General features: G+C 39.6%; 1 protein-coding gene and 1 long non-coding RNA gene across 11 annotated transcripts in view; one reads left to right on the top strand and one right to left on the bottom strand.

The window, feature by feature from the left end:
• The window catches only part of LOC110833551 (neurotrimin), a 524,202-nt gene that overhangs the window by 175,935 nt on the left and 329,655 nt on the right, over window positions 1-18,612 (bottom strand). For 6 of the 7 annotated variants that reach the window (XM_022071767.2, XM_087349044.1, XM_087349042.1 and 3 more), the window contains one exon: window positions 9,852-9,989. The exons of the other annotated variant lie outside the window; for it this stretch is intronic. Coding sequence is in view for 3 of the 6 variants with exons in the window: in XM_087349042.1 (XP_087205168.1) it covers window positions 9,852-9,989 (138 nt within the window). In the remaining 3 variants the exon portion in view is untranslated. The remainder of the gene's footprint in view (window positions 1-9,851; window positions 9,990-18,612) is intronic. 7 annotated transcript variants of the gene reach the window in all.
• The window catches only part of LOC110833552 (uncharacterized), a 267,341-nt gene that overhangs the window by 197,774 nt on the left and 50,955 nt on the right, over window positions 1-18,612 (top strand). Inside the window, exon 4 of one of the 4 annotated variants that reach the window (XR_015535226.1) lies at window positions 258-516. The exons of the other annotated variants lie outside the window; for them this stretch is intronic. This is a non-coding gene — a long non-coding RNA (uncharacterized LOC110833552). Of the gene's footprint in view, window positions 1-257; window positions 517-18,612 lie in introns of those variants that run through there. 4 annotated transcript variants of the gene reach the window in all.

Here is an 18,612-nt window from a genome sequence, read left to right as displayed (position 1 = left end):
AGTCTTTCACAAAATTGAATAGTCTTAATGACTTATTCAAAAAACAAGTTCGAACAATACTTTCCGATTGCCTCCCCCCCCTTCCCATAAAAACCCAACCCACGAGATGATAAGTCGATTTCGATGCCAAACCCACCTCTTGTGTATTAAATCACTCAATTAGGCCCCTAAAAATTCTATAACTAAGTTACAATCAAATTCTCATCCCTCTTTTCTATATTCTGTATTCTCTGTTACTCTTAATTATTCTCTTTCAGCTCGGGCTCACTTTTCTCTCTATGTCTCAATTTCACGACTTCGTCAACTTCCGGAAGTCTGCAGTACGCAGATCCAGTCATATTCCCCCTGGTTTCCTTGACTGGCTTCGCGGGCGGGTGTCCGCCTACAGCTGAAATGAACTCACGATCACCGCCTCGGTAATTATCCGCGTAACCTACTTTGCTTCTCGTATCCTCTGTGCTGTGGCGTACAAGAAATTATCAACATTACAAGACACTTTGCACAGCTATATATATATATATATATATATATATATATATATATATATATATATATATATTACTAATTCACCATCGAAGAATGACGGAAGAAACAAATAAGTACTTAAAAGCATATTTTTGTTGAAAGGGTAACAAAGCACCATATATCATTATTTATCTTTAGGTTAATAAAGAATGTAATACGCATCGATGTTACGCTCGACATAACTCGATTGAATTCGCTCGTATTTCACTGTACGTTTATTTGACGTTTATGAAGCTATGTTAAAAAGAAAAACCTGTCAGCTGTAAATAGTTAACATCTGTTGATGTTGAATAATATGTATAAGTATGTTGCAATGATAATCTTGCTGTCTACGCCTTATGATCTAACCTTTGATGCTGGAACAGCGTCCATTAATAACCAAACACCATCCTCATATATGAAGCTCTACAAAGGCCAAATATAATAATTTAGAGACGTACAATCCTCAGCTAGATGTATTTTTGCTGCCAAATGCTATTAACCTCTCACGTCATTTGTAGATTTTATTATGTTACTGACAAAACATGAACCGTCGAAGTTGGCAGGAATGGGCCTTTCTGTATTTAACAGTAATACAATTTATTCCAGCATTATCTTCGCAAATCGCATTGAATGCTCAAAATTTATAAAATTCCTTTCACGAAAACTAAATATAAAAACACCTTCACGGCGATCCGCCAAACTCAGACACCGCCAGACCCCACCGTAGGTACCACAATAGTCTCTTTTCATTTCTTGTTACCAGAATCGCCACCGAGAAACTGATTTATTTTTTTCCTTGTCGCACTCGTGCATTCAAGCGTGACGGACATTGGATATTATATTACGAAAATAAGCCACGGTGGTCTAGCGGTTAGAAAGCTGGCCTTGTAATCCTGGGGTCTCGGGTTCGATTTCCGGCTGTGCCCGAATTTATAACTTGTGTTGGGCAAGGCCGTGGTCTAGGCAACACGGAGTTTTCCTCCGTGGCATCCCAACAATTACTCCATTCACACACAGAAGAAGGCAATGGCAAACCACTTCTGGATCATCTGCCTAGAACGTATATGAACAGGTCCCAGTCCGAGAAAAGGATGGAAGGATCCTGTTCATATGGACCTGTCGTCAGACAGAACACTAAATAATAATAAGATGAGGTGGTCTAGCGGTTAGAACGCTGGCCTTGTAATCCTGGGGTCTCGGGTTCGATTCCCGGCGGTGCCCGAATTTATAACTTGTGTTGGGCAAGGCCGTGGTCTAGGCAACACGGAGTTTTCCTCCGGGGGCTTCCCCGGTTTCTCCGTGGCATCCCATTCACACACAGAAGAAGGCAATGGCAAACCACTTCTGGATCATCTGCCAAGAACGTATATGAACAGGTCCCAGTCCGAGAAAAGGATGAAAGGATCCTGCTCATATGGACCTGTCGTCAGACAGAACACTAAATAAATAAAAAAATAAATTACGAAAATACATTTTATCATATACTGCTCTCTTTAGTGCTAGATGTAATTGGCCTTGTCTGGCTCTTGTTATGCACACGAATTAATTATTATTATTACACGTTTTATGCTGTATCCTGTATACTTTAGCCTGAATTAAACACCGTTTCTTTCGTATTTACTATTCTCATTATCACAAAATACAGACGCACGAACTCTACGCCATTTCCTAAATTACAACGGCAGAACTGCAAATCTGGGAAAGTCGCGTTCAACAACCGGAGTTGCTAAAATCTTCTGTAGCGGAAATTATTTGCAGTTTACGTTTCGTGGATACTGACGAAGAGAAACGAGATTCCCGAGGCTTGGGACTTCCATTGTTCCGTCCGTAAAGGCAGAGGGAACGATATTCTTTAACACCACTGCCGACACGGCTTCAAGAAACCACCACAATAAGGTTCGTTCTATAGCAGAGTTATAATTGGCATCAAGAGAAATTTCGTGACGCGTACATAACACAGCCTACATAAACTACTTGTTACGCATTTATATCTATACATACCACTTAGTCTAACATTAATTAACTCTGCATTTTACCTAGAAATGATTCGTACGATTCTTAACATAAACAGTAATTTCCTTAATCAGCATTAAACAATCTACTTTTACAAAGTAGACGCGGATTTCCTTTGAGGTGGAAACACCAAATTTGGTCGACAAATCAGAAAAAGACCACTTTCAACACCAACGCATAAGGGAGGATAATATTAAAATGGATATTATAAACGAAATGGGACTTTGTAGATTATATTTGTGTTTCTCAAGATAGGGTCCAGTGGCGGGCTGCTATGAATACGGAAATGAGCATTAGAGTTCTGTAAATGTTGGGAAATTTCTTGAGAAGCTGAGAGTACTATCAGCTTCTTAGGGCCTTTGGGAAGATAAGGTTGTTTACTGCATTACCTAAAGCAGATACTTTCTGTCTACTTCAGGTAGAGTGGATCTACAGCTCAGAGCATTATCTTATCCTGCTTAAATTCTAAAACTCCTCTCTTTTAGGGGGGGGGGGCCTTCGTTTCCATGGCAACGTATGTAATTCGTATCTTGGAAGAGACACTACGAAGAGATTGCTGGGCACATTTCTTTCAAACACTGAATACATTCATTTCGTGAGGGGAAAATGCATCTAAGCGACATAACTAGTTCGTATCATGGAACGATCCAGAATTCGCCTCATACTGGAGGGTTAATGGTTCGCTATTAAGTAACTCTGTCATCATAAAACGGAATTAATGTGACGAGAATCCTAGGTAATATTACAGTTTTACAGACACTTCCATACGCCCACGACGAAGGCTTCGTGATTTTAGGATTGTAGGATGTTGCAGACGGATTAAATCTGGCACTTTTATTTTAACTTCCGGTTTTATTTACGGTTAGAAGCACGACGTATAATTTCCAGGTTCCAAAAGTGTTAAAACGCGACTACAGAAGGACTCACATATGAAATATTGCTAGCAGAAAAATCCCATGCACTCTGGCGACCATTTTTAGAGGTCCAGTAACCGAAAAATTCACAAAGGCGGATCTCAAGGTCAGAAAGGTCCCTCGAAGCTCAGTTCTAATCGAATAATATGGGCGGAGTGATACATACAGAAGCTGTGATTTACGTTACCAAATACTTTTTCCATATCAGATACGAGGTTCTTTAAACAACTAATGTATCGATGTTGGTCTTGTATGTTCTAACGCCACGTCGAATTGCAGTACGAAACACAATGTCTCCATCTTCAGGAAGACAATGTCTCCATCTTCAGGAAGACAATGTCTCCATCTTCAGGAAGACAATGTCTCCATCTTCAGGAAGACAATGTCTCCATCTTCAGGAAGACAATGTCTCCATCTTCAGTAAGACAATGTCTCCATCTTCAGGAAGACAATGTCTCCATCTTCAGGAAGACAATGTCTCCATCTTCAGGAAGACAATGTCTCCATCTGAAACGCCTACAAGGCGTTAAATCTTCACAAAATGCTTTATTGTGCAGATTTCATAACCAAAGGTTTTCCTTATTCCAGGAAAATTTATTTACTAGGCGAGATTTCAGTTTCACACGGCGACGAACATCAGACTACATGGCGTATCACCTCAGAAGACGGCCATCTTCACACCTGACGTCCCGAGAAACCGATACCTCATCAAATAAACAGCGCTTTGACGTACCTGACGTCAGAGAGGTCAGCGTCTAGCTTGAGATCCACGGAATAATTCACTTTAAAATCTCAGTTAAAGTGTTCGTTGCAAACATTACAGAAATTAATGTGAGTAGGAGAAAGGTTTGACGGCTGGAATCAATACCACGGTCTACGCACGTACACACCCTAGTTCATGTCTGATTTCCTGCATAAGCAATCGCCACATCACATTTGCGGAATACCAGCCCGTCAGATGGACAGTGCTTATGAAACCACTCTTCGCTGACCCCACTATATCATAACCAGTGAGAGAAAAATCAATCCAGCGCTCTCCGAGATTTTATTAGAAATTTCAGCTTCGAATATCCTGATAACCAAGACTGACATGCCATAACTAATTTTAGTTAAAGTCACCAGTAAATTCAATTAATATCCGTTTAGCGACCCTCGAATTGTTAGGTTCGGATGAGGCGACGGAATATCGAAGAACAGAAGATGGCAGGCGCATTTTTACGAGTGTTTTTTTTCCCCGAACGCGCCTAATTTACCACCGGGTGGTCTAAGAGGTGTCAGTATCCCTCGACCGGTGCATGCGGATTAAGTTATGATTGACCCCAATCAGAAACCTCTAACGCCAGACAAATCGTCAGCGAGGTGATGGCTGTATCGCACAAGTGCTGACGAGACAGCATCAATCACTCACCGCTGGCTGAGTGCTTTGCATATGGGACACAAAACGCATGTACAAACAACTAGTACCCACAGCTCTCACTCACAGCGATTAACAGGTCGAACGAGGTCGAGACTGCAGTAAGCGGGCGAGTTAATTGGAGGGGGGCTATGATCTCAGTTTGCAAGGGCAGGATATTCGAGAGTGCGGAAATAATTAAACTAATTAAAGCGCCCTATTATTATAATTTTAATTATTATTATTATTGTTAATAGTAGGGATAACGCAATTTTAAGCTACAGGGTGTTTGAAATCAGAGTCAGAACAATTAACACATTTGGGGACTTGGAAGATAAAGAATAAGCAGGATTTACACGATGAAGTTTGTCACAATTTGTGCACGATGTCCGAAAGTATCAGGGTGAGGTGAATGAGATGAAATGAACATGTTATATTTTAAACTATTATCCGTTGCTTGAAGCTGAGTGGGAATCTGTATTTTACAATGGAGTACACACATTTTACCAACACTACCTGACATTTCACATACCTCAGTGCTAATTTGTTCTAAATAAAATATGTGCTTTTGGGAAAGTAATTACAATCCTGATGTAAAACTGTAAATTTAAATTGATTTTCATTGTATTTATTCAAGTTAAGACGTCTTGATATTATTGAAATCAATATTTTATATTTAACGCCTGTTATTTATACAATGACCTTCCAGTGATAAACTCATCGAAATTCTGGCTGGGAATCCACACGGAAATAATCTACATGTGACAACTAGGGGCATAATGGAGGATAATATTAAAAATAAACAGGGCGTGGGGACCGTGGATTGGATTCAGTTTCCGGTAACTGAGCACAGCGGCCAGTGACAGCGATATTGTGAACACGACAATGAAACTTATGTATGTCTTAAAAGCAAGACGTTTCTTGATTAAATCAGCAAACATCAGTTTCGAAACAACAACTTCGCAGCATGGAGTTAATTAGTTTCTGCTGGGTTCAGAACACAGACCGAAGCATTTGGATGGGATGTACGTAGTTCTATCCGAGACCATCTTTTCTTGTTAGGACGCGTCACATTTCTAATTAGGCCTACTATTTTCAACTTTAATGAAAAACAGAATCAGCAGAAATGAAGCTTTCTGTCTCTCCGAATCAGCCACGAGTCTTACTGTGTTCTCTCTGAGGTACGGCCTCTTAGACACTTGGGTCAATCAATAGCTGATCGAAGCAATTAAAGGATGACGATAATGAGTAATGAACTGGAAAGGATGTGGAAGGAAACGGTCGTGCTATTCCGGCATTTGCCTGAGAGTCTGAGGAAAACGATGAGGAACCTGTCAGCACAGCCGGTCTCCGGGCTGAGATTTAAACCCGGAACCTCCCGAATACGAAGCAGGAGTGCTAACCACTCAAATACGACGTCCGGTTGAAAGAAGGCGGTAAATATGATTACGAATTTACCTTCAAACGTTAATTACAGAGTTTAAGAATAATGCATGTTAATCAGTTGGAAACTCAAGTATTAGTTAACTCCAATTAATTAATGGATTCTCTTCCGATACAAAAGGAGATGTAATTGCTTTACGTGCTTCATTCCGGGAACAAGTTATGACTATGCATCATATAAATCCTATTCCCGAATTAAACCCTTTACTAATACGAGGAAAGCTTCCATCCAAACTGTTGCCGGAATTAATTACCTAATGCGTTTCATTAAGGTGCGCCGGTGGATTTCGGGGGCGGAGCGAGGACGCATAGAGAGAGAGAGAGAGTCACATTCCTCCACCTTCCCCGAAGTATTGACTCTGCGTCTGCGGTATACTTTTGCCATCATAAAACGTCACAAAATGTCTTTACAACTTCGTAACGAACTAAATGGAACGCCGGAGCAGATAAATCAGACAGAGCTGCGCGCCCTGTTTTATACTGTGTCCGATAACCTTTATATTAGAACAGACAGACAGACAGACAGACAGACAGGATTTGAGGTTCTCAGGGCGGTGAGTATGAACATGGCTGACTTCTGGGTGTAGTCCGGTAGAAGTTGACAGACATTTCATCATCAGGGTGACCACCCAGTAAGTACCTATGAAACGTCGGATAATATCTATGAGACTACGAGGTCTTAATGTGTTATAAGGCACGTAATTAAATATTCGTAAACTAATCTAAAACCTGTACATGCAGCAAAAAGTCAAAGTGAGACTGGACTCAGGACACACCAACAGCGTTGAGATAGGGATGCTGCTTATCACCAATTCTTTTTAACCTGTACGGGGAATGGCTTGCCAAGGAAGCTCTGGAGGGAACAGGAGACTTCAAAATTGGAGGACGAGTGATAACGACTGTAAAGTATGCAGACGACTTAGTAGTATTGGCGAAGGAAGAGGAGGAATTACAGAACATGATGGACAAGTTAGTGGAAACAGGTAGAGAGTATGGAATGGAAATCAACATTGAAAAATCAAAGGTAATGAGGATAGCACCGAGAGCAGAACCATTGAACGTTGTAATTTGAAACCAACAGATGGAGAATGTGCTTGGGAAGCATAGTCACGACTGACGCCCTATGCACCAAGGAAGTAAAAGCAAGGATAGCCATGGCCAAGGCAGCTTTCGTCAAGAAGAGGATACTTCTCACTAGCAAGTTGGGCTTGGAGATGATGAAGAAACTAGTGAAGTGTTACGTATGGAGTGTCACGCTGTATGGAGCAGAGACCTGGACACTCAGGAAGAAGGAACAGAAATACCTGGAGAGTTTCGAAATGTGGTGTTGGAGAAGAATAGAGAAGATCAGGTGGACGGATCGAGTGACCAACGAAGAAGTATTGAGGAGAGTCAACGAGCAAAGATTACACGAAGGAAAGCCAACTGGCTGGGACATATTATGAGAAGGAATGGGTTACTGAGTGATATCATCGAAGGCCAGGTCGAAGGAAAGCGAGGACTGGGAAGAAGACTGATACAGCTATCCGACGATCTGAAACAAGGAAAGAAGATGACGTTCCAGGAATTAAAACGAGAAGCTGAAATAGGGAAAACTGGAGAGCTCTTTTTGGGCAGAGCAATGGACCTGTCGTCAGACAGAACACTGAATAATAATAATAATAATAAACTGTATTATAGGCATTGAAGTTCCAGAACAGAAAATTTTGATCATTTTAAGTTTTGTTGTTGTTGGCTATTCGCTGAAGTGTACCTACAGATACAGATGACTGTTAACTTACGTTCAAAACAGAGGGGAAACGCAGACATTCTGAAACGAAATGACTTTGTACGTCGAGGCCAAAGTTTACTTCATCTAGGCAATTCGTTTCTCAGAGACAGACAGAAGGACAGACATATAAAAGTAATTACATGGGCGTGCAACTGCCAGGAGAACACGTCAGCTCAGAGTTATGGATTGCAGGGGCCGTCTCTCACTAATAAAGACGCTGGTTCGTGTTCCGTGACCGTTTCCATGGTGATCTTTTCATTAGAAGATATTCTTTTATTTTTCCCCCCCTTTTATTCTGTTATGTGAACTTACAAATCAAGCTAGTATGGAGCTGTAAATTTGTAGGTTAAACGTGAAAACATGGCAGTGCATGCTTCTGTTAACTGATAATGGCTCATAAAATTTTTTAGTTCCAATTAACACGTCCGTAGTGCAGAAGATACGATTTTCAATTACGAAATAACTCACCTGAAAGTGGCAGAAACAGAAGTGTATTTTCACCAATTATCACGAACTCTTCAGACCACGTGATCAGTACCGAATGCCACTAAAGTCTTGAGAGATTTACTTAATCTGTTGGCCAGGAATTAACTAAAACAGTCTCACACATTTGAGTTCAGTCGGGCTTATGACAGTACATGAATTTTCTCAAATACGTACCCAGTGATTAATCTAAAAACATAAAATACGCCACCGTTCATCTGTTGTACCTGCAACATCTCTCGAAATGCATCTCTTTTTCTGTGGACCTATGCGTCTTCCGAAAAAAAAAAGTGAAATGAGATGTACACATGAAAGTTTCTATGTTTTTACCACAAATCAAGACCTTATTCGGAGTGATATCAACAGCGCATCCTTAGCGAATATGAAGAAACTACGAATATATAACCAATTACTTTCTTCTACTGCACGAATTCTCAAAACGTTTTTGTGCCAGGTACTTCTATTGAAGTCAAAGGAGACTCTGGTATCCCGTGGAAAAGAAATTTGAAAATAATGAGAACGGCTGGACCTATCACAGAAGTCAAAATATGCCAAAGGTTCTTCCCTAAGAGGTTATGTCACACGTTATACACGTCACACCGATGCGTTATTTCTTATTAATGTATTTAAGGGCAAAATAAATTGCCATTCCATTATGGACGCTGTTGGTTTACGTGTGCCGGCGAGGCAGATAAGAGAATTTTCTACTTTTAGTGCGAGTAGTGCGCTAAGACATAGTCCTTCAGCGAGGTGCGTCATCGCTGCAAATGACGTATGTAAATCTTTGGACGTATTTAGCACAAACATTGTCTCCCTTGAGCGAACGTTCTCAACAAGGGAAATGATCTAGCTTCGTTATCTGTCTTTTTATATTTTTTAAAGTTTTACAATTATATTAGTGTTCCCTAGGTGGATTATTTGTTTTTATTTATATTTCTTCATTTTTTGCTCTGTGTTAATTTTGTTTCTATTTTGGGTTTGCCTGTACTTGGCAGTTACATTTAATACTGTACATGTATAAGTTTAGTTAATCCGTTTGTGTAATATTATCCATTATTATTTCACTATTATTGTATATATTATCAGTGTTTGCCTGTTATTGGCTGCTTGCTGTTGGCAAACACGTAAATAAATTAATTTAATTTAATTGAATTAATTGAATATTTTATATCTTCTTCAGCGAGATTTAATATGGGCCATTTTAACATGGATACCTGAAAGTAATTTTTTATAATACACCATAATGGTTTCATACCAATATCAGACTATCGCATGGGACAGTTATGTGAAGGAAACGTAATCGATAGCAACGAAAAGTTCACTTTACCTCAGTGCAGACAAGACTTCTCTATGCGGTACTGAACGGTAAGAAAACTTGGCGCTATCAGCGATTCCTGTACGGCAAAGTCCTCTGTTGACTTTCCAGAACCGAGCGAAGGACGTAGTGCGCCACCGCGGCTGATTACTGAAACAGAAAAAAGCACAAATGCTGACACTCTGGTAGTCAGCGTTAATTTACATCAGAGGGAAACTTAAAAAAACACCAGTAAACGGATGACAGGTCAAATGTATGATTTCCGCAAGATATCTCCGAGCTCTTCTGATAGTTACACATACACACACGTAGGTGGACGGCCGGGGAACGGGGCGGTGGGGGGGGGGGGTAAACGACAGCGCATAAGATGCCTTTAACCCCCTTAACCCTTCTATCTTCACTTCATCCCTTACTGTGACGTAGCTCAGGGTCGCAGATATTTTGCGTTCGGAATAAAAAATATTAAATGACGTCTAAAAATGTTCATACTGCAAAGTATATAAATAACGGGTTATTTAATATTATTTGTCGTTTTATCGGAACGGTTCTTGCTATAATATTTAGAGTTTTTTTAAAATTAAAATGTGAACCTCTACTGGCCAATCATTTTCGCCACATCTGTCCCAGGGTACATTATTTTTTTTTTCATCGTCCCTGATTAACCGTGCAATTCCCAGACTATAAAAAAAGTTTCAAGATTTCTAATACAACGCTAATAGGGAGAAGATCGGTATCTTAACTACGCGCTCTTCAAAATTCTGCTTTGAAGGTTTACAGATTCTGAGGAAGCGATCAGACCTCAGCGATAGCTCAACTGCAGACACTGTATTCAAATAGTCCCTGTTTTATGGCCGACATGAGAGCCAGCTTACGAAGGAGCACAACGCCTTTTTAGCGTCTCTTAATGTGACGTCAGGAGGAGCCTTACAGCGTCATGATAAATGAAGATGAATGACGTCACACTGAAAACTACTTTGTAACCACAGCGTTCTTTGTCGACAGATATCGATACTCGATTTGTTCGAGAATCTTTATCCTTTTGGTCTCGTCATTCCTGAGCAGCTTTATCCCTTTCGTGCCGAGATTTTCTTAAAAGAAGCTCCAATATTATAAAATGAGTTATGTTGCCATTTTGAACTCGTTTTTTTTTTCAAAATTATAGAACTTAAATTTACCTGTTTCTAAGGAAAAGTAAGTGTAATCGCTGTGGTAACTCATGGTAGACCTTGGTATTACACGGCGTGACACGTGTGGAATTGTAGGTATATACCAATGTTTCGGAGGAAAATAATGCCTCCATCTTCAAGGATTCAGACCCAACAATGACATCTTCAGCGCTTTGAAAACCTCAAATCTCAACCAATTTGTAGCATAACTGAAATTTGTCTCAACATCTGTCATTCCTTGATGTGATAAATCTTACAACTAAGCCGTGATATTTATATTCTGAATGTCTTTCGGGTAGAGTCTCATCTAGCCGCATTAGCTTGCAAGGTCATAGTTCAGGATGAAGGGTCAAGACGATATTTCAGACGATATTGACTGAAGCTCGAAAAGTGCCTACACTGCAGGGGATTCTATATACAAGACTCAGCAGTTCTGCTGGCCACCGTCCGCGGTCTCACGTCGCCACTGGCCTATCTTTCTTACCGTTTTATAAAACATTCAGTCTGTTAACGCGATATTTTAATTTGGCTTAGAGGCTACGTGGTAGAAACACGCATAAAAATTGATTCGAGACCAGTAACTCATTCCCTCGCGTTCGGCTCATAAACTCGCTAACTCACGCACATGACGACTCACGCAATTTACGAACTCGTATTATCTCTCGCTGCATCAGAAGCCATCTGATGTATCGACCGTGTTCAAGTTGTGAAGCCGCGTGGTCTTGTAGCTGCAGGAATGAAGAACTTTTATCTACTCTGAAGATAGAAGTGGTAGTTTTGCGTTTCAGAACATCTACGAATGTTTGTAAGGAAAAAAATTATATATTTTTTTTTTGCGAGGCAAAATGCAGGTTCTCATGGGATGGAGTACAAATATGTCTTCTCAGATGTTCCTCTGTTTAGTCGCCCTGATGATGGATGCAGCTAGTAACTATGAAACGTCTATTAATTTATATCATACTCAAGGCTCAACGGCTACGGTGGTCTAGCGGTTAGAACGCTGGCCTTATAATCCTGGGGGCTCGGGTTCGATTCCCGGTGGTGCCCAAATTTATAACTTGTGTTGGGCAAGGCCGTGGTCTAGGCGACAAGGAGTTTTCCTCCGTGGCATCCCAACAATTACTCCATTCACACACAGAAGAAGGCAATGGCAAACCACTTCTGGATCATCTGCCAAGAACGTATATGAACAGGTCCCAGTCCGAGAAAAGGATGGAAGGATCCTGTTCATATGGACCTGTCGTCAGACAGAACACTAAATAATACTCAAGGCTCAACAATTTAGACGAGAGCCAAAGTGTGGAATGTAACGATTTCTTAAAATGTATCTCCACTGCATGGAGTGACCATGCGAATATAGTTCACGTATTGTAATTTTCAATCTTGCAACTTCTTTGAAATATCCTTTCGAGTAGTACAGCTCAGCCCAATTGCTTCTAATGTGAGATATACGTCACAGTTATTAGAAAAGAAATTAGTTTTATTAATTACGCAACAGAATTACTGTGCCGAGCTGGTATTAGTACGCCATACGCAGTTATCGTAACACACAGACCCACGCAAATTCAAGCGTAGTGTGGCCCAGTGGATAACGTGCTCGTCACATTTTTTTGGAAAACGCAATGCCGAAATTCCTTGACATGTCGTGACTCAGCTCCTACGTGATCTTAATAAATTACCGCAGAATAATATTGCGTTGCTAGTCAAAACCACTTCCTCCACACTTTATGACAAAACCGTGACCTACTTTTTGTTGACTTATGGACTTTTTACATTTTAAATTTGAACTTCATAGAGTACAGACGGAAGGAATATAAAAAACTTATCTAAACGGACAGACACAGAAGAGCATTTTACAATTACTTCTGCAGAGAAAATTAAACGTATCGTGCTTTAAAACCAAATCGTAAATATATATACCTTGTATAAAGTTAAAAATTTCTTTAACAATCTATATAACTAGGAAATTTGGCCCGCAGAATTTATTAATGGATTTAGTTGATTCCGCGAATACACACCGTTTATTTCCTTAAACAGCGTCAACGAACTAATCTTTGTAATGGTGGTGTGTTGTGTTTTCTTCGCGGTACGGACTGAATCCTTAAATGTCAGTCAGATAAGCTTCGGGTACTTGGCCATCTCGACACAGGTTTTCCTTGGTTTTCCTCTGTCTTCAAGCAAATGCTGAGATGGTTCCCAAGTTCCAAGTTGCCACTGCAAGCTTCTCATGCAGCCCTCCCGATTTAAATTAATCAAAAATTTACCCCCCCCCCCTCCCAGTAGGAACTTCTAAATTATGTATTAAACTTCCAAATTAATAGCCTCAGCTTTCGCTAATACAAAATTTCAAAATTCCGTCTTTTATGCCAATCATCACACTAACGCCTTCACTCTTACTTTATCCTTAACAGAAGGACGAGCGGGCATTGCCTGGGGACCTTCTAACTATAAGATGCTCTTCCCCCCCCCCAGATATCGAAGTGTCTCTCACTTCTCCCCCACCAATTTCCTCTTTCTCTCTCTCTCTCTCTCTTCGGGTACTTGAAGAACGAATGGGCACTGCCTGGGAACCTTCAGAGCTAAAAACTGATCTGTCTCCCCCCACTTTCTGTTCTTCTCTATCATTCATTCATTAATTCCGGTTCAAAGACTCAAACTTATTATTTTCGTCTCCAATTTATAATTGTGCTGGCAGTGAAGAACACTGCGTGATTTCACGTACTGGGGAGGGAAAATGCCCTGATAACAAAGGTAGATCCTAAAATGGGCTGCCAGACAGTAAATGATTAATGGGATAGCATGACGATTTCCTTTTGTGATGATGGACTGGAAAATCATAAATTATTATGCCATTCATTTCTGAAAGTACAGTTCCTCTGTCGTGAGTCGTGTGTTAAAAGGGGGGGGAACGATGATATAAACAATGAATAAATTAATTGAGGGACATTGGAGAAGTAAGCGGAAGGGGACTGGAAAAAAACAACGTGAAAATACATATTTAGAAATAAAGAGGACGATGATAATAGTCATTATAGGCAGGGGATATATTAAACAGAATAAAATCAATAAAGCTAAAATAACTTTTGAGAAACAAGAGGCTCTGATGCGTCACCGAGCACAATGCTTATTCAATTACGTTTGCTGAAAGTAACAACTCGTGTCAATAAAGTAGCTACCTTCTGCAGGAATTATTACAATACGACAAGACATTTTCACAATGGATGCGAAACTACATATATTTCACAGAAAACACTGCGGGATGATAATTAATTATGAATTCGGTAAGGGCATGGTACAAATCGCGTGTGGCCAAATTTTGAAAACTATCCAAGAATTTGTGTTTTTGGATTAAGCAAAATCACTAAACAATGCGAAGAAACTAAAAAAAAAAAATTGGGATTTACCCAACATAAAGATCGACTGTTACCCACTGAACCGCGATGTATGGTATTTGTCTAATTAACTCTATAGCAAAAGAATTAATTACGTTGACATAAAGCTACTTAATTAATTATTCTTGTCCGTCTATTCACAATTTAAAATTTAAAATTAAGATAATTAAAATATCATGTGATGTTCCTTATCGATACATTCGATTTACATTTAGAACATCTTTTTCTTACGACATGTTTCGGTTCTTAAATGAACCATCTTCAGGTGTATAAAAATTAAAATTATATAAACTTAAAACTTAATCGTAATTTCTTATATGCAACTTTTTTACAGTTGTTTATCAGTTAATAGTGATGTTCACTTCCAGATTCCATTTTTATATATTTGAAGTTGTTTTACATATGTGCGTCGTGTTTAAATAAACTTACACCTGAAGATGGTTCATTTAAGAACCGAAACATGTCGTAAGAAAAAGATGTTCTAAATATAAATCGAATGTATCGATAAGGAACATCACATGATATTTTAATTATCTTAATTTTAAATTTTAAATTGTGAATAGACGGACAAGAATAATTAATTAAATATATATCTTCACAATATGACGCAACTATACCAACTTATAAAGCTATTTGTTACTGTAGACAGGTGAGCCTTACCTTTGTACATTACCAACATTTATCGCTTTTAAAATCGAATCCATTTTCTTTAATATTGTGTTAAAAAATAACCCCCGGTAACCATTGGACAGGAGACTGGGTGGGCCCCAGAACCGGTCCGGGCGCAGAGGCTAGAAGAAAAATTTTCTACCCCTGTCGGAAATCGAACCCTGCTCGTCCGGCCCATAGTATAATAAAGAGTGATATTACGTTATAAAAATACACTCAGACCTTACGAAAACCACAGAGGCAGGCAGGGAACCTGTCATGGATATTTCGGATGAAGTCAGCGTTAAAAAAGAATATCGTAACAGAGGACCATGACAGAGTCGTGACAACCCCAAAAACGTAACTTTTTAGAGTTTTCTTTGTCCTGTCCTCGTACGTAACGCGAATTAGTCACGTCCACACGCCATTCGGGCTGTAGTAATGCAGGTAGTCTATGTGAGTGATGGTTGGGCTGACTGACAGCTACTAATCCTCAAATTATGCAGTGAAATCACTATATATCTCACGTGACATGGCCTGAAAGTGTAACATGACATCTTCACGTGAAAGTGTCAGGCTTTCATAATTCAGCAGCTTCGATAGACTCACGTATCAAACAGTGCTTGAATAATCAACTGTGATTCAACTTAACATATCAACAGAACAGATCACTTACCCACTCAGTAACGTTTCTGAAGAAAGCCAGAGAAACAGAAACGAAACAGGGCCCTCAAGTTCTTCCACCGTTCAGACAAGAAACTCAATTGACATATTCAGGATGAATGTATTCACTTGGGGCCAAAGTAACTACAATACATTCTAATGGCGTACGCTGTTAATATTTTGAACCCAAAGCCCGTCCAAATAATATTTAAAAATTAAGTCTGTACCGCATATAAATCATAACACCTCACCACAAAAACTGTTTTTTTTTCTGTCTAAGAAAATAATAATGTTAATCTGAATTAACCAGAGTTAATCCGCCTATTCCTCAGTAATCTCCGCTAATCCGCGTTTAAACCGATTTACTCATCGTTAATTCACAGTAACCTGCGTTAATATCCGTTAATCCGTGTAAATTCGGTTTAAACAGCGTTAAAACTCGTTAATCGGCGTACATTCCCGTTAATGCCTTGTACTCATGGTCGGTGTTGTAAACTTCTTCGCGACGAAGCGAGTAGCGACTATCAGCATTTATTTCCCAGCCTTGAGTTCAGAGGCAATCGGAGCCTTACCTAAGCCAAACGCGGCGTCGTTTGGCGTCTCTTTTCAACGTTGATCTCAATGTAATGCGATCATTTACCCTTGCAATATTTAGTGTCTACCACAGGCGTAGCAACGATAAGACTTGCGATGTTCCCACCTTTGCATTCAGTGGCTTCCTGAGTCTCACCGATGTTATCTTTGCTCTGTTACGAAAGCGTCGCGACGCTCGGCGTCGGCGTTTCAACTATGTGTTAAATCGAATTCATACGATCGCCACTGCTAAATTTGGCTTGCTTGGCGGAGTCAAGACGCTCGGCGTCGGTGTTTAAAAATTGTGTTCAGGCGCATCGCGATCATTTTAGGTCATGCTGTCTTGCGTTGGTCCTGGTGTGGTGCCAGACACGTCGTCTTGAGTCGGCGTCGCTACGATTTGCGTACCTAACCTCCAGCGTCGTTTTCAATAACATTCTGAACCTCACCTGGTAAAAACGTTTCTTCTGCGTCGTAATGACGCTCGGCGTCAGTTTGTTAGCATCCGTTCAAATAGGTCCGGAGGCTTCTTTCGCTTTATTTGCATTTCACAGTCGACGCCTCAACGCTTAGCGTCGAGACGCTCCGCATCTCTTGTCAAATGTCGTCTGTAGGAAAGCGACGCCGACTTAGGATACTGTCAGTGAAGATCTACGAAGGTGGGAATACGACGCACGGCGTCGAGAAGCGTACGTCTTGTTCTTATGGCTTCTTTGCCTCCTACTTTTAAATTAAAAGCACGGCACAGGGTTTATTTAGCGTTAAGATATCTCGCAGTCTGGAAAGAATTTCCAGCTTTTATGAAACGTAAGAGTCATTACCGTATTCACAAAAGTTCAAACATTTTAATCCTGTTGATATCCCCACACCCTATTTGTGAAAGATTTATTTCACTTTAATAATATCCTTTTTCTACGCCTAGGTCTTTCATGTACCTTCACGTTTAAATACTGAAGTTTTTTTTGTCTTAACTCTTGATTTAAACGTCCTGACTAATCAGGGCTTTCGCCCTGACGACGGAGGCAGTAAGGACCTCGGAAACTCCGGTAACCATTAGTCTAGACTACACTGCGCGACATCCTAGAAGACAGTCACCTTCATATTTGCCGCCATGAGACCCTAAAATCTCATCCTGAAAACGGTATGAGTTATGAAGTTCTCTATTAATGCCCTGGTGATGTTCCCTTAATTAAAACTTGTACAAAGGACTAAATTAATACTAATGAAACAAACAGCTTTGGCTTGAGAGTCTGAACAGTGAACAACTCTATCAAATTCAGCGGCGTGAGTTATATTTTATTAAGGTGGGCAAAAAAAATTCTGAGAACAGAGAAAGACAGTAAATTTCCTTAATGCCAGCCATTATAAAACTTGGTAAAATTGTTCTGTAACCAGAAAAATTACTGCTCTTGGTTTCTTAAAATGCGTCTCTCTTTCTATCCCAGAATGGCTTCCTCTTTGTTAGATAAGTCATGAATGTCTTTATGAACTTCCATTCTGACAAAGGACGGAACCTACGAAGACCAGAAATAATTTGTAAGGACGTCTCTTTAAGAAGAAAATAGCAGGACTGGAGGAAATACCACTTACACCAAGACATTTTTATTTACTCAAAATGATTTCGACTTAAACAACAATATAATATACCGCGTTCATTAAATTAATTTTAATAATCTTTCTTATCTTCGTATTTTACTGAATCTTTAAGAAGATCAACCAAAGACTACAGAGACAGAACTTCTAAGACAAAACAGCACAATCCCTTAATTAAACATATCTAAAACATAAAACGAAGACACCATAAGCAGAATTCAAAAAGAAAAGGGCTTCAAAAATATCATATCTCATAAACGAACTAAATTGTAAAGGTCTTCACTGAAAAACTGATAGTTATTAAACCAGTAAAGAAATTTCCTGATTTTAAGGAAAACAAAGTTTTCGCCATCATGTTCAAAAATCTACTCATCTGACTGTATACTGATGATTTGAAAACAGTCCACACTTTGTTACTTCATTTCTCTTGGCTTCAGACATTGGTCTAAAAATTCTCACTGCAGATTATTTTTTCTCCAACTACACACACACACCAACCTTTCCACTAAAAAATTCTCTAAACACCAACAAGGCCCTAATAAAATAAAATTCCCATACATAAAAAGCTTCCACTCTTAACAAATTTCTTTTAAACGGAGCTGAAAATTGTTGCAAGCCAAAACATATCGTTGGTATTGGAAAGTTCCTTTGTTTAAGTCTGCAAGATTTTTACGAATCACGTAAATGGAAGCATTTTGTTCCGCGTATGAGACAATGTTCTTGCCGATTTAATTCTCT

This window comes from Zootermopsis nevadensis, unplaced genomic scaffold (assembly GCF_977971745.1).
Source record: "Zootermopsis nevadensis isolate Lab colony 2312 unplaced genomic scaffold, Znev_1.0 Znev_ptg000015l, whole genome shotgun sequence".
NCBI classification, from domain to species: Eukaryota; Metazoa; Arthropoda; class Insecta; order Blattodea; family Termopsidae; genus Zootermopsis; species Zootermopsis nevadensis.
The sequence above is the reverse complement of the archived record's forward strand: the minus strand, read 5'-3'. Positions and strand labels throughout refer to the sequence as shown.